The 15,655-nt window shown below is 41.6% G+C and overlaps 1 protein-coding gene across 1 annotated transcript in view; it reads right to left on the bottom strand.

Annotated features, from left to right (window-relative positions):
- Nucleotides 1-1,547: 1,547 nt before the first annotated feature.
- The window catches only part of RRAS2 (RAS related 2), a 95,385-nt gene continuing 81,277 nt past the window's right edge, over nucleotides 1,548-15,655 (bottom strand). Inside the window, exons 5-6 of the mRNA XM_075928015.2 lie at nucleotides 5,198-5,316; nucleotides 1,548-3,296 (exon numbers count right to left, since the gene is read on the bottom strand). Of these exons, the coding sequence (XP_075784130.1) occupies nucleotides 3,209-3,296; nucleotides 5,198-5,316 (207 nt within the window). The 3' untranslated portion in view covers nucleotides 1,548-3,208. The remainder of the gene's footprint in view (nucleotides 3,297-5,197; nucleotides 5,317-15,655) is intronic.

A 15,655-nucleotide genomic window follows, 5' to 3' on the forward strand; every position in this document is an offset into this window, starting at 1 on the left:
GCAAGTGCAGCATTATTCCATTATGAACTACTACAAGATGTACTGGGTGTTACTCTGTTTCTTAACTCAAAAAATGTTCTTCTTCTCAACCATTGCTGTGGGGCAGGGCTGGGGGTTCAGGGTTCAGTATGCAGGCTACTCCAACTCACTCATCACAGCCAATTGGAGCCAGGTGAGAAGTGCCTCTCCATGGCCACTGCAACTCCAACAGGCACAGCCAGGGAAGGAGGGTGCTTGCCCCTGGCTAAGCCTGGTCCAGGTTTGTCTGTCCCTGGGCTCCCCAGCCAGAGTGAGGAATGCAGAAAACTGCACTTCCCCTCACTCTGATTAAGGGGAACAGCCAACAATGTCCCTCTACAAATGGGGGGAGGGGGAGGGAGTTCGGCCCCCTCCGTCCCCAAAGGGCTGGGGAAGTCCCAAAGGGGAATCTCAAAAAAGTGATTAAGACAACTTGGGGGCTATGCCCCCTGCTCACTACACTCACCAACCCCCCTCTCTCTGCAGAGGTCGGCAACCTTTTCAAACCAAAGAGCCAAACTACATCAAAATTCAGAACAAGGTCAAACCGAGCCATATAACAGTGCCCATTTGCATGACTGAAGATCTACAACTTATGATTGATAATTGACATGATTAATCTCTCTACATAAAAAAGTGTCTTCTGGACAGAACACAACGACACCATGCCCTGCCCACACTCCACCCGTACAACGCCTGATGCAGGTGTCTGTTGGTGGAATATTGCTATCCTCAGGGCCCACTCACCCTGTGCTCTGGGAGCCAGGGGGTGAGAGCTGAGTGGCCTCCTCTTTCTGCCAGTGAATGGAATAGAGATGGGGGTGCCAGGCCTGGGTGGGAGGTAAGGAACAGGAGGAAGTGAGGGTGTCTGGCCAGGAGGTAGGGGGCAGGAGCAGGCGGGAGGTGCAGCATCTGAGCATGGAGCGGGTGGGGGGGGGGGCCACACAACTGTTCTCACACCGCACCCCCACTGCCAGGCAACGAATGCAGCAGTGGTAGGGTTGCCAGATGATCGAAACAAAAATACCAACCCCCTCCCCCCCAAAAAAAACCCACCAGGAAAAAATTCTGTTGACAGGCGGGGGGGAGGGGAGGAGAGGGGGACACGACACAAAGTTGTTGAGGGGAAAAAAGAAAGGACTCTAAGACTTAAGCAAAAAAAAAAAAGGCTATCAATTTTCGACTGAGAATGGAAAAACTGCCAATCATTCCATAGGACCTTTATTTCAAAAATTCTAGATGTTACTGAAATAATGACCCATTGCCAGCTGATAGCATTTTAGATGTCTGTAAAACATGAAGTTGTTTCTCAGAAAAATAGCCATGGGATGTATGCAATGTCAATGAGAAAACCCAAGTTTCCTAAAGCAACTTATTTCTTCTACTATGAGTCTCCCAGGGTCACTCCTAGTATCAACTTGGCTTGTTAGACAGAATCTAGTTGTCTTCAAGATAACTAGTTTTTTTTTTTCCTTTATTTGCAGAGCAATCAACAATTACCATATCAAAACATAGCCAAGAACAAGACATTGATTTTGAATGGTTTATTTTGGGAACTACCATTCCATATTTCTCTAATGTCAGCCACTGGTCACAGCATAAGTTGAATCAGGAAGCCATTTCTACTTAGTTGCTTTTAAGTCAATTCATAGAATATCACTGTGGATCAAATGTCAAGCTCCTGTCAGGCTGAACATATGTAAGGACAATACAGGCAAACTTATTATCTCCCCTTCCAGTTATTGTTAACCCTTCTTCCCAACAAGAGCGTCAGTTGTTAAAAGAAACAAAGGTGCAATGTGCTCACCTCTTGGTAATGGTTAGATCATCTTTAATTCTAGCACCTGAAGTTGTACAAAGGTATGCTTAATAACCACACTTCATAGAACTGTTGGACACATTCAATTAAGGTGACAACTGTGCAATACCACTGCGTATTTCAGAATTAGGGAACATACTCTTGAATTGTTTAAACACAATCCACAGAACTCAAAATTTTCAAAAGCCACCCACAGTTAAACTAAACAGTCATTTAAAAGCCTTACAGTTTAATATAGTTCACATAATAGTCAGTCTTTCATAAGGGACACTGAACATTACTTGAAAGCATGCCAAACGTTACTCTCTAGAGGTAAGTTGGGCAGGCACATGATTGGCCATTGCTGGGTATAACCAGGACAATAAGGAGAAGTTCCACTACAGTTCAGCATATCCTGTATTATTTTGTCAGTTAAATGTGAACCGTGAGAATTAAATATTCATCTTTACATATACACAAGTTATGCTGTGAAAGCATATTTGCTTACAAACATATAAAAATACTTGTTAACTAGTTTGATAAGAAAATAATGTATAAAAGTATATAGCAAAAACATTTAATCATCTCTGACATTGGAAAGATCAAATCCATCTTTTTATATTACATGAAACAAAAACAGCTACATTTTAGTTTTCTTGAATCCCTTACCCAGAAATACGTCAAAGGAAGACACATTAATTTTTTTCCCCTAACAATGATGTGAAATTTTGTAAAAGTGAAATGGCTAGTCCAGAATGAGCCCAGGTATTTGGCCACATTATAATAGCAGTAATAATAATCATCCTGTAGCTCTTCTGGATACATAAAATAAATACAAGAAGTAGACTTTTGGCCACTGGAAAAGAAGCTGCAGCATAAACAAAAGCTGAAACATTTTTTGCTGACAATGAAATTCAGTGTTGGTTTCTTAAGGCTAGCTGAACTCTGAAATCTAATTTAGCTGAAGGGCAGAAAGCCAATACTATTATTAAATACACTTTGATTAAAGATCTCCCTCGTAATAGTAGCTAATGAAATGTCAGAAGTGAAAATAAATTAAAGTAAGACAACTTTTATGCTTCATTTGAACACCTTGTCCTCTAAGGTTTTGTTTCATCTCCTTTATGAATAAAATTCCACAAGGTTCGAGCTCTTAAAGGGAGAAAAATAGGAACTGTGATTTTAAAGAAGCAGCCTTAGTGTTTTGCTTTGAAGTTTGCCCTGAGATGACTGAGTGGTCTTCTAGGACTATATTCAGCCAGCTTCTTAGACTAAGGCTATTTTGGTGACCATTTATAGGACATGGCACAAAAGGCTAGACATACCCAAAGTGATGCAAAATGGTGGAAAGAAAAATTAATCTGGCAGTTGATAGCTTGATTCATGGGATTCTTAGACAATGACACAATGACAGCCTTTCTTGTCTTTTTCTTTCCGTGTTGGTTCTGGTGAAGGAGGGCACTCTTGTTCTTGAAATTTTCTTTAAAAAAAAATGTAAAAAAGAAAGTTCAGGTCATCTATAAGTTTAACTCAAAACCTCCATTTTAGAAACTGTATTTATGATACTCTTGCTCTAGCAAAATTGGTCTCAACTACCATTACCTGGGTCAACTAGACACGTTCCATGATTTTTATTTGTATTGAAGCAGCACCTAGAGACTGTGAGCTAGCTACCTTACAAACATAAAGAGTCCCTGTCCAGACATACCACAAACACTACTGGTGAATACTTAATAGGCATACATCAGTTCATGTCAGACCTAGCAAGTTTTCCAGGTAACAGACTGCTACCCTCATGGGCTTGCACAAAGGTAAAAAAGGTATTGTGCCTGTAACCAAATACTGGACAATGGGCCTGTATCTGTACCTCAATGATAATAGCTTACATAACCTTAAGTAGCCATTTTTTAGAATAAATCTAAGATGTTGTGCGTCTCAATATTATTGCTTATAACCCCTGGGAAGAATAGGATTTAGGGAATCTCAGTATCAATGGTTAATTAACCATCATCATTCCTGCCTGGTTCTAGAAACTACATCAAGTATTTGAATCAAAACACCTGGGCTTCCCCTTAACTAAAAAGGAAATTCCATGAGACAGTAGTTGTTCTGATGCAATTTAAATGAATGAATATAGGCAACAAGTAGAGTTCCAAGATACTACTCTGAAGTTACTCAGCATCCAAGTGAGAGCATAACTCATCCTCTTTGGAGAATGAAAGACATGTTTGTTTTCGAGTACCATTTAAATTAAAAATCAAGTCTGAATTATAGTTCTGAATAAAAGTCAAATCCATGAGGTAGAGGATGAAAGAAAGCTCTGTCTTACTCCTCTGCCTCTAGCCAAAAAAAAGCATAATCTTTGCCAACTCTTGAAAATATAGTTGTCATCTCTGGCCCTATGACCACACTATAGACCAGATTACAAACACAAAAAACAGTGTTTATGCTACCTGGATAACCAATGATCAATAAACCAGGAAGAGTATGTCTGCAGGAAAAGAAGATTTAAAAATCTACAAAGTGGAAGCAAAAGTGTGCTCAAAGCACCTCATTTTGGTCTAACAGACTCTGTTCAAGGCTTATCTAATTTGACTATCCTTTCAGCCTTCTGACTGGGAGAAAAAGGAAAATATTTTACATGCATTTACTTCCAGGAGGCATTGAGTTTTGTCATTGATTAAACAGTATTTTTGGTACACGAGATTGGAACTTGGATAAATGTACACCCAATTTCTGGGAAGTATCTTTTTGGCTTTCTTGTGGGTTAAAGAGGGCCTAACATTATGGGATTCACCTGCCAGACAGGAGCAGCAAATGGGAGTTTTATACAATGCAGTTTTCATTGTGACAGAGGACCAATTCTTGGTCCGTCTAGTTTGTTTTCTGCTTGCCTGCTGTGCCTGTAGTGTTTTGGGGGCTGTGTGCTAAACCAAGCAGCCTGCTAGCCTAGGCTGAGAGCTTAGTAACAAGGTTCTAGCCTGCTTTCTTTTGATTGATCTACATAAGGTCCCTTAAGGGGGATAATAAAAGGAGTATCATGCCTTTTACACCAAGCCAGTATTCAACTGCTGAATGCCAGCTATATTCACTGAAGCTTCAGCAGATTTCATGGACTATGTTCAATACCTAGGCACCAGAAATCTTGAAGGTTTAAGGGAAAAGATTCTATCAAATCCCCATGGCTGAAACAGATGCAAATATTCACATCTAACACGCACATTTGCCACATGGTCAGCAGACAGTCAGTTAACATTTGAGGTAGAGATGTGCAAACAGAATTTGCCCTGGTTATCCCGCATTGCATTCTCTCTCCAAGACAACACTTTGTTATTAAAGTTCACGCATTCTTTATGTTCCCTCAGAGCACAAGTGACGTACCTTATAACTCTGACAAGTTCATGAAAGGCTTGGTCTACATTCAATCGCATTTTTGCTGAGGCTTCCATATATTTTACTTTAAGCTGTCGTGCTAGCTGCTGGCCTTCCTCTTGTGTTACCTGAAACACAAAGCAGTTATTAAAAATAAGCTCCAAGTAGTCCATTGACATACCCTGATTTGTGTACACATTACATGGTGAACACTGTTTCATATGAAAACAGTAAGTAGCTGTTTCCCTAAATTTGCATTTGAATTACCTTAATTGGTAGGTAACCAACTACTGAATCCTTCAGGAATAAAATTCAAAAAGTGTTGAGTACAAGTTCAAGCATGGTATTTAAAAAGTAAAGCTATCCACCAAAATCACAATTGTAAATTTAAAATATAAAAGTTAAAATTTTTAGTGTGAAGAGCATAAAAACCAAAGCTCTGTCCATAGATAGTCTTTAAACAATTTCCACGCTTTCCATTTTATTAAATACTTTTCAAATTCTGTGCAACAGCATGTATGACCAGGTATTCCTCCTTAAATAGGAAAGCCTGAGTACACAAACCCTACTCAAATACTAATTACAATCATCTAGATAACCCAGCAGTATCGACTGTGCTGTCAATCCTGTTAAAACCTATTTTTAACCAGCCCAACCACACATGAACAGTACACAGCATCACTTAGGTTTTGCAATAATAAAGCAAAGTAATGACGTTTTCTATGAATCAAAACTATCAAGACTCAAACGTCAAATAGCTGCTGCTAGATAAGAACTAAGTGTGCACGATATTAATGCACAGCTGTTTCAAAACATACCTCTCATTTCTTCGAATTTCAGTTAAGTACACAGGTTACAGAAATGTCCATAAGAAAATTGAGCAGCTTTGCCTTGATAGGATACGTTTCAGTGAAAAAAAATATTCTAATGGCAATACACTATGCAGCCCAAAATGTTCATCTGTGACAAGCAGATCCCGAATAGTAAGCTGGGTGACATGTCTTCTATGTTGGAAACATCCAATGCTAAACAAGCTGCCACCCACCACAGAATCACAATTAATACACAAGATCGTTTTCAAAGGCACACACAAGAACAGAGGAGATGACAAAGTCAGTGGGAGCTATGATGGAGCATTGCTTCATATCACTATGATGCTGCTTCATTTCAATTCTTTCCCTCATAGAACTGCTTAAATAGGGAAAGCATCTTTTGTGGACAGCCAATTTTTAATAGATCTTAGAGATACCATTCCTGCTAGCAGCATCAGAGGGTCTGGACAACATGGATTGCGTCTGCTATCTTAGCTCAATTTTACTAGCTCACTTAATCTTGATAGGGAACTTGATGCAAGAATCAACAATGCTGTTGTTGCCTCTGGCCAAATTACCTTACACATTTTCTAACCCTGAACACAAACATGTCTGTTAAATCAGCCTTGCTCCCACGTACCCTCCCCTGCAGTTATGAAAACTGGGTCAGACATTCCAAGCATGAGTGGAGACTGAACAGTTTCCATCATGGATACCTTCGAAAAATCCTCGTCATTACTTGGGACCAATGGATCACCTGTAATAGATCCTTGAGAAAACTGATCTACAGACCATCCTGTCTACGCTGCACATTTGCAGGCTTTGCTGGTTGGGTTATGTGGCACGACTGTGTTTAAGGCTGTGTTCTATGCACATGACTCAAAGAAAGGCCAAAGGTCTGATATAGCAACAAGTTGAAGCAAAGACTCAAGAGGTCAGTGGAAATGCTGAATAACTGGGAAAATCCTGCCCCAAAATCATTCAGTCTCGAGAAGTCGTGTTCAGACTACAGTCCCCAAAAAGAGCCATCAGACAGCTCAGCAGGCAAGCTGGAAAGCAGTGTGCGCTTTAAATTCTGGACCTATATCCACTGTGGAAAGATATGCCTCTTGTATTAGTCTCTTTTCCCAGAGCATTGCTAAGTACTATTGACGGCCCAACTTTGTTGCATCTCCTTTTACCTGTCAAGATATTAGAAAGCCACAAAGGGAGGAAGAGCAGATTTTTAGTGGTAAAGAAGAAACAGATCTTGGCAAAACACTGGCTACAAAGGAAGGCCACCAAAGATTACATTTTGGCCTGATAAAGAATAGATATCAATGGCAAGAGGATGCAGAAACACAGAAGTCAAGGAGAAAAAAAATAAAATGTTATTTAGGAGAGATTTAACTAGATGTCTAGCTTCAGTCTCAAAGAAATATCAGAAGCTGGACAAAGGAGAAGGGCAGGGATAAAGAGGAAAACTTATGAGTGATCAGCAGATAGTATGAGACAAATTAAAAATAATAATGCTTCTTAGATAAATTACATCAGTTAACATGAAGAGTACAGAAGCTGAAAGAGTGAACATGCTTTTCACAGATATTTTTAAGGCCTGACCTGCTGTATACGAGGCCTTCAGTTTCCATCAGTAATTCTTGCATTGAACCTATACTTCTGATTGGGCTACAATACATCTTTGAGAAAGATTTAAAGTGATGATGTCACGTTCCCTGGTTAATTATCAGGGTTAAAATGTGTGCCTTATTTCTAGCATGAATGTGCCTAGCTTCAGCCATCAGATCTTGTTATGCCTTTGTCTGCTGAAGTAAAACAGACCCTTCTCAACCGATCCTTTCCCTACGCAGGCATTTATAGACAATCAAGCCAACCTTCAACCTTTCATTGAATATGTGCAAGATTGAGAGTCAAGTCTTTGAGGCAGTTTTTCTGGATCAATTATTCCTGTAGATAATTTCCAGTTTTTCCACATCCTTTTTGAAGTGCTGACAATAGGACGGAACACTATCTCAGCCAGTCTTGCTATTAACACAGCACGTGGCACAACCTCTCTACTTCTACTCAGTAGGCCCATTTACATAGCCAAAGCTCACGAGCTCTGTCACATCATCACAGTGGGAGCTCATGTTTAGTGGGCTATTCACCATGACCGCCAAGTCCTTTTCAGAGCCACTGCTTTCCAGGAAATAGTCCCTCCCTGCACAACCTGTAAATGGGCCCACATTCTTTTTTCATGAATATAAATACAGCCAAACACATGGGTCCTTTCAAATGTTCAAGAACAGTTTATCCAGCAATTTAGACTATTCTAACTGACCCTCTTTTACCACTTTATCAATTTAGGTCCTCTTCATTATTTTTTTTCTTTTTAATATCAGCAGTGATTTTATACTTTGTTCCAAACATTCTAACCGATGCCTCAGTGGACACTGAAAAGTTCACTGGTTTCCTGGTTAGCTGCTGTAATCAAGTTGCTAACAATACAATATTGGCCCAAACCATGTGTAGCAGCTTCACAACAGAGCTTAGCTGGTACGCTCTTGTGTGCAATTCCCTGACCTGTACGTCTAAAAGGTAGGGCACACTAGAGTAAGACGACAGGGGGGAAATTGCCAAATGGTGGACACCCTTTGATCCTGCAAGGGCCCTCACTCTCAAGCTTCCAGCTCCCCACCTGATGCCTTTTGGGTAGAGACCTGCATCTCACGGCCTTCAGACCAGAATACATGTCCAGGCTGCACAGTTCCCTGCCTTGGCTATGTATTTCCCAACAAAGATGGTCTGCCACACTAAATGGATCTGCTTGCTTTCTTTTCATAGGCTGATAATGGAGAGATTGCTGCAGATGCAAGTTACCACACGGTTCTTTCTAGGCACACCTCTTTATTCCGAAATGGAAACATGTCTCAGAAAAAACATTTATTGAAAATAAAAGCACCTTACAAGCATGCTAATACACCTACTATGCATCACCTCACCAGGGATGTAAGCAAGAGAGTCGTCTACTCATTCCCCCCCACCCACCCCGCGGCCTCTGCGTCAGAGGCAGCAAAGGGGAGGGTGAAGCAGGAGCTGGTACTGGGAGAGTCAGCTTAAAAGCTAGTCTGCTCCCCTCCCCCCAGCCACATCTCCATGGGGCAGGTCAGAGCTGCAGCATCCTAGAGCCAGGCACTTAAGAGCCACAGTGGGGTTTAGCTGCGGGGGGCAGTGTGAACTGGGACTCCTAACCCCACTGCAGCTCTGCAGTTTAAATGTAGTAAGAGCCGGGCTACTGTGCACCAGGCTCCTACTATGTTTAAACGGCATAGTAGCAGCAGGGGGGAGGTGTAGCGAGGGCCCTCCTTATCAACTAATCGAGTAGTATCTTGAAATTCCATCCACTAATCATCTAATTGAATAACTGCAATTTAACATCCCTACACCCACCCTAAGAGGGGGTTGGCTCTTTTAGCATGGTTACAAGATCAAAGTTCCAGCACAGGATAAACACACAGGTGTATGAGACTTCAGTAGGTTCAGTCCTTCCGTAAGGACTGGGTCCCACCATGGACCGTCTTGGCCATCGGCTGAATCAGAAAGATGACCTCTAGTCGGAGTGAAGGGATAGCTCAGTGGTTTGAGCATTGGCCTGCTAAACCCAGGGTTGTGAATTCAATCCTTGAGGGGGCCATTTAGTGGCCATCTGGGGCAAATCTGTCAGGGATGGTACTTGGTCCTGCCATGAGGGCAGGGGACTGGACTCGACCTCTCAAGGTCCCTTCCAGTTCTTGGAGATAAGTATAACACCATATATTAAACTCCAGGCTTTCATCTGAAGCTATGTCTACACTACACACCTTACAACACTGCAGCTACACCAGTGTAAGGGAAGTGCTAGAGCCTTCTTTGCTTCCAGGAGAAGGTTTTATTTTGTCACAGAAAAAGCTCTCCCCCCAACAAGGGTCTATGTTGGCTCTTTTTGTGGTTAAACTTTTGTTGTTTGGGGTGTTTTCACACCCGAGTGACAAAAGATTAATGACAAATATGCAACAGACAAAACCCAAGTCTATTATAGTTGTTCGTAGAGCATTCAGTTTGAACTAGTGTATGCACATACAACACTACAGCACAAACAATTTCATTTTTATTGTAATGTACTGTAAACCGAAAGGTATTAAGTTTAAATCAATTCAATCAAAAAATATCAATTAAGCCTCAATTCAATAGTTTTTTCATTCCATAAAGTTTGTTCAGAGTACTATAGGATGTTGTAAATCTGTCAACATCCTTAAAGGCACAAGGCTTAGTTAGCTATTTATTCAGATTTTTACCTGAAGGGAGTATTATGAAGATACCTGTTGTGATTGGAGTACACAATGCATATCTGATGCTGAGCATCTCAATGGCAGATATAACAAGTTGAAGGAATAAAGGGATAATGCTTCAGTTACCATACAAAAGTGCTCTGAACATGAACACGGCTAACTTGTTCAAACATTTCATATGAGATTCTGTGCATGATGCAGAGCACAGGACTAAGCACAGGAGAAAGAATGGGCTAACGTGTATTAAAGCCCTAATCTAAACTTACAAAGCCCTAGGAGCTTGCCTACATTATGGCAGTTTGTTTTTTACTAAAATCTTCACAGCACTGCATGTTGCCACCCCACCCTAGCATTCATTTAGCCCCAACCAACATGACCTCCATGCTAGGGCCTGTGAAGCTGCTTTACGGAATCTTCTACAATGCTTTTACCAGAGGAATCCTTCCATAGTGCAAATCTGAGCTTTGAAGTACCTTTTATAACACTTCTCAGTCTTTTTACTAGATATAAAGAGAATGACACAGTGAGAGTTTCCCATCCTGAGCTTTTACAGCTATACCAACAATACTCTATTTTCCTCCAGTGTGATTCAAATTGCTGATAATCTTGGTAATTAAGATGTTAATACTTCTTTAAGTCTACAATAAATGAGTGACCTGATGGGGTGAATGTATGCAAAAAACTATGTCAAAAAGCAGAAAAGCTTATAAAACATTAAGAAGTGAAGTCTAAAGGAAAAAAAGGATAGTACACCAAAGAGGTGACTAATTTACTCTGGGGGATTTAATGAACTGACATGTTTTTAGAAATATTCTGCATTGTGTTAAATTTAGTTAAAAGACTATAATTTACAAAAAACACTGAAAAAACATCTTGTACCTCAGTAAGACTATACGAAAATGAGAAATTAGTAGCATGGACTACGGCATACCAAAAAGCATATGTCTAAAATTATGCTAATACAATAACGTGCTTTTACTTCTTAAATTTAAAAATTGCATGTTTAAGTCAAATAAAGCAATAATGGAGTATTTATTATTATATTTGTTTATTATTTATTATTTTTCTGTAGCAAATGAATGTACAGCAATTGCTTAATATGCAAATAACTTGTAGAGCTTCTCTTCTAGACTAATGTAGAAAAGCACTGTCAAGTGGCTTAATATTTCTTAAATTGTGAGATTTTTAATAAAGTAGAACCTGTTTGGCAGTTTATAAATGCTGCAAAAAGTGTGCCAATGTAGGACCACCTGAAAATGAAGCTAACCAATAGATTTTCCTTCCCTAAAATAAATAAAATGCAAGAAGCACACTGACAGCAGAATGTTAGTAGTGAGGTAAATTAGGGTTGTGGTTTTTTTTTTTAATTAACATTATTTCTGTACAGGTGGAATCCCTCTAATCTGTCACTTTCTGGACCTGACCTGTGTTGAACCAGAGCATTTGCTAAAGAATAGAAAGTGAATATTGCAGCATTGCCACCATTTCCACTTCTTACTGGGCTCTTAGAAGACATTTGGGGGTAAATTAGAGCTCAACAACAGCACTGAACACAGAGCCAGGACCACTGGTTGTAAACAAACGTTATAGGACAGTAGGAAACTTGACCAAATCCATGATGAGTGGACTTCCAGCTAACTAATATCTTGCTGGATCACAGATGTTGCCAGACCAGAAAGTGCTGGACTAGAGCAGTTCAACCTGTACTAGCAACATGGAAAAGCAGATTTTGCTCTCAAAACATATTTCAGCAGACTATGGATAATTTAAGACCACTGTTTTCAGGAAAAGCTGCTCTTAACCACAAACCCATAACACTGACAAGCTTGCCAGAAGTAAACTGCAAGTGTTAATATTTCTTCTAACAGAAAATGCAGCTATATTCAGAAGGAGGCCAGGAGAAGGAGGAGAGATCTGTTTCTCCTCTTTTTACTACAATTTTGAAAGACACAAAAGTTAATAGTATCTGGGGCTCTGTTTCCTTTATTCTAAAAAAAATAAAAAATCCTTGTTTGATATTAGATGCCATTGGTACATAATACTGAATAGTTAGCGAGGTAATTTTTCAGATAAAATTCAAAATAACTTCCCAAAAAGGAAAATACTAATGGGAAGGAAAAAAGGTAAAAATCTGAAGCATGGAAATAAAATCTGTTAAACCGTTAAAAGCTGGATTGGTGTGAGCTACTGTCCTTTGCATGCAGACACCATTTTTCTCCAAGTGTGAGGGAACATTAATAGTACAGGTTGGACCTCCCTGGTCTGGCACCCTCAGAACCTAAACAAGGGTGTTTGCCAGACCAGGTGAAGTCAGGGGTCTCCTGCGAGTGCTAGCCCCCCAGCTGGCTCTTCTAGCTGCCTGCCTCACTCCCGACTAGGGATGTGAAGGACTAGTCAACTATCTGATAAGCATTTGGTTATTGGATAGTCGACAAGCTTGTCAACTAGTCACTCTCTCCTGCCTCTCTTCCCCATCACCTCCCCCCCGCCCTTTGCTGCGGCTATCAGAAAGAGGCAGCAAAGATAGGGGAAGGAAGAGGGTACTTCAAAGCAGTAGCACTGATGTGACGCTGCCTCTTTGAAACAGCGCCATGGGAGCCCAGCTTGACTCCCGGCATTTCAAAGCAGCAGTGCCATGTGGAGCCCAGGGTCAGCTAGGGACTCCCTAGGGCTGTTTCTACACTTCAAATGCAGAGACGCCCTATCAACTAGTCAAATAGCCATTCGATTAGTCAATTACCTGCAATTTAACATCCCTAGTCCCAACCACCAGGGGCTGCTAGCTGGGCTCTGCTGTTGGCTCCCAGGAGCTGCCAAACTCTCAGCAGACAGCCACTGGAACTCTCTGGTCCAGCAACATCTGGGGTCCGTCTGGACCACAGCATCCTGAACCAGAGGGGTTCAATCAGTAGCCTTAGCTCTCTTAATACAAACATAACTGGGCTGCTATGTGCATTCTCTGAATGTATAGTCTTGTTATAAAGGACTCTTGATAGAATGACACTCCACCATCATCACAATATTTGATCCAAGTTCAGGCAGTGAAGTGCCAGTAGTGCCAGAAGGGGTCATTGTGATCACCTAGTCTTGGGGGGGGGGGGGGGGGGGTGTCTTGGGAGAGGGGCCACTACAAGAATTTGTAAAGTGGTGAGTGACCACACTTTAGAATATTAATGGAGGGGGTGCAGGTTCTGGGATGGAAGTTGGGTATAGGAGGAAGCTCAGGGTAGGAGACTGGAGTACAGGAGGGACTGTAGGGTCTATCAGGATGTTTGGGTGAAGGAGGGGATGGAGAGCTGGGGTAGGTGACTGGGGTGCAGAATCTGGGAAAAGAGAATTCTGACCTTGGGTGTAGGAGTGTGGTGCAGAGGGTCTGGGTTGTGATCTGGAGCAGGGGATTAAGGTGCCAAGTGTAGTTTCTAGTTGAGAGGTGCTTTCCTTAGGCAGCTCCTGGCCAGCAGCACCCTTGGGCAAGCTCCCTGACTGCCATGGCTCCACAAGCCACTCAGAGTGGGTGGCAGCTGGAGCCAGCATGTTTGTCTGCTCTGTGTGGTGCGCCCCTTGGGGGAGGGGGGAAGAGGAGAAGCATCGAAGCAGGTCTCCATATGCTGCACACGCCTGTAAGCTTGATCAATGGGAGCTGCCTGGGCCAGTTTCCTACCCACGAGAACTGCAAGCATTGTACTGGGGGTAGGGACAGAATGTAGACATCTCTCCCCTCCACGGAGCATGCACCATGCAGAGATGCACACACTGGCCCCAGCAGGCAGCCGCTTTGAGCATCTTGTGGGGCCACAATAGCCAGGAAGCCTCCCCTAGGATCCCAATGAGCTGTAGGTCATTGGTAGCCCAGGATATTCTGGCAGGCTGGACCAGGATGTTCAGCAGGCCTGATTTTGCCCACCCTGATCAAGACTGTCATGTGCAGATCTTTTTCTTTCTTCCCATCCTCACAGTAAGTTGTGCTGGGCTCTTTTTCCAATAGCGTAATAAACTCTGCATGCATGATACTAAGTATTTTTTAGCAAAAGCAAGGCCAGAGTAGTTCCTCTTATTTGGGGCAGCAGGACATGAGGTTTGGGGAACTGAATTCCTGTGGAAACAAGAAACACTCTCCATAGAAAATGGAATTTTACCTTTGCTGTGAAGAGCGCCACCATGCCGGGGAACACAGCTGCTATCTGCATACCAAGCCCTGGATCTTTAGCCAATCTTTCACATCAAGATCCCTGGGGACTTCATGTCTACCATTAGCTCTGGATTAGGTCATTATAGGGAGAAGATTTCTTTTGCAGTAATTTATTCATGTATTGTGTCTGGTGTTCGTTCTCTATCAGAGCTCTATATCCAAACAGAAGGTGACAAATGCTTGGCATGCTGCATTGAGATAAGCACTCAAACCAAGTTTGGTCCTACAACAGTCAAACATTACAGAATGGCCTCACAAGAACATCTGCTCCTCTGCTTTGTATATAACCCAAATCATAGTCTTGCATGATTTGAAGAGCACACAGTCAACAGAACATCTAACTCCCTGCCCCCACAAACTAGGGATAATCTTCCCTTCTTTACGAGACACTCTGGACTAGAGTGCATTCATAACTCCCAGTACCTCTAATGCTACATAAACTCTTTTAAAATACACATGAAAAGAATGGAGCTCTGCTATAGTGTGGAGGTCTATTTTGCTCTATCAACTGAAAAACAAATCTGAAAGGACTGTATTGCCAAGCTATTCTGGATTCCCTAATTAATCCATAGAAGTCAAAATTCACACAGTGTAACTACAGTCACTTTGTCCCCTAATAAGCTACAGCTACATTTGTTGGTGGAATGTGGCAGCTGTTTAACACACTAATACACAAAAGTTCATAAACAGCGACCAGTAATGTTCAAATGGAGTGTGAATTTAGACAGGAAAAATTTGGTTCCCTAAAAAGAGGTCAATTTTGTGCAGTTTAAGTCTCACCTCAAAAAACAGCACCTCTGGCAGCACAGTGCTGTGCTAATGAATTACTTAAGTACTGACTCAGAGGAAAACTATCACCCTACTAAACCACAAACCACTTCCCCGCAGCACCCTGGATTTTCCTTGAAAGCGTTCCATCCAGAGGCTCATGAAGGCCTGACCCCATTTTGTTTGTGATTAGCAGCCCATAAGGCTGCCCCTAACATGTTACTGGGAAAAGCTGCTAAGTTAGGTACTTGATGTTTTCTTTCAACTCCTTTGAAAGGGAATCAATGTTCTTAAAGTGACATTAATACAGTACTTTGATAAATTACTGTACAGCATACATTTATGATAAACAAGCAGCTGAGAATAGAATGTTCACCAAGTCATGTGCCAAACT

The sequence above is a fragment of the Pelodiscus sinensis genome, chromosome 5 (assembly GCF_052426305.1).
Source record: "Pelodiscus sinensis isolate ZL-2025 chromosome 5, ASM5242630v1, whole genome shotgun sequence".
In the NCBI taxonomy this organism is placed as follows: Eukaryota; Metazoa; Chordata; order Testudines; family Trionychidae; genus Pelodiscus; species Pelodiscus sinensis.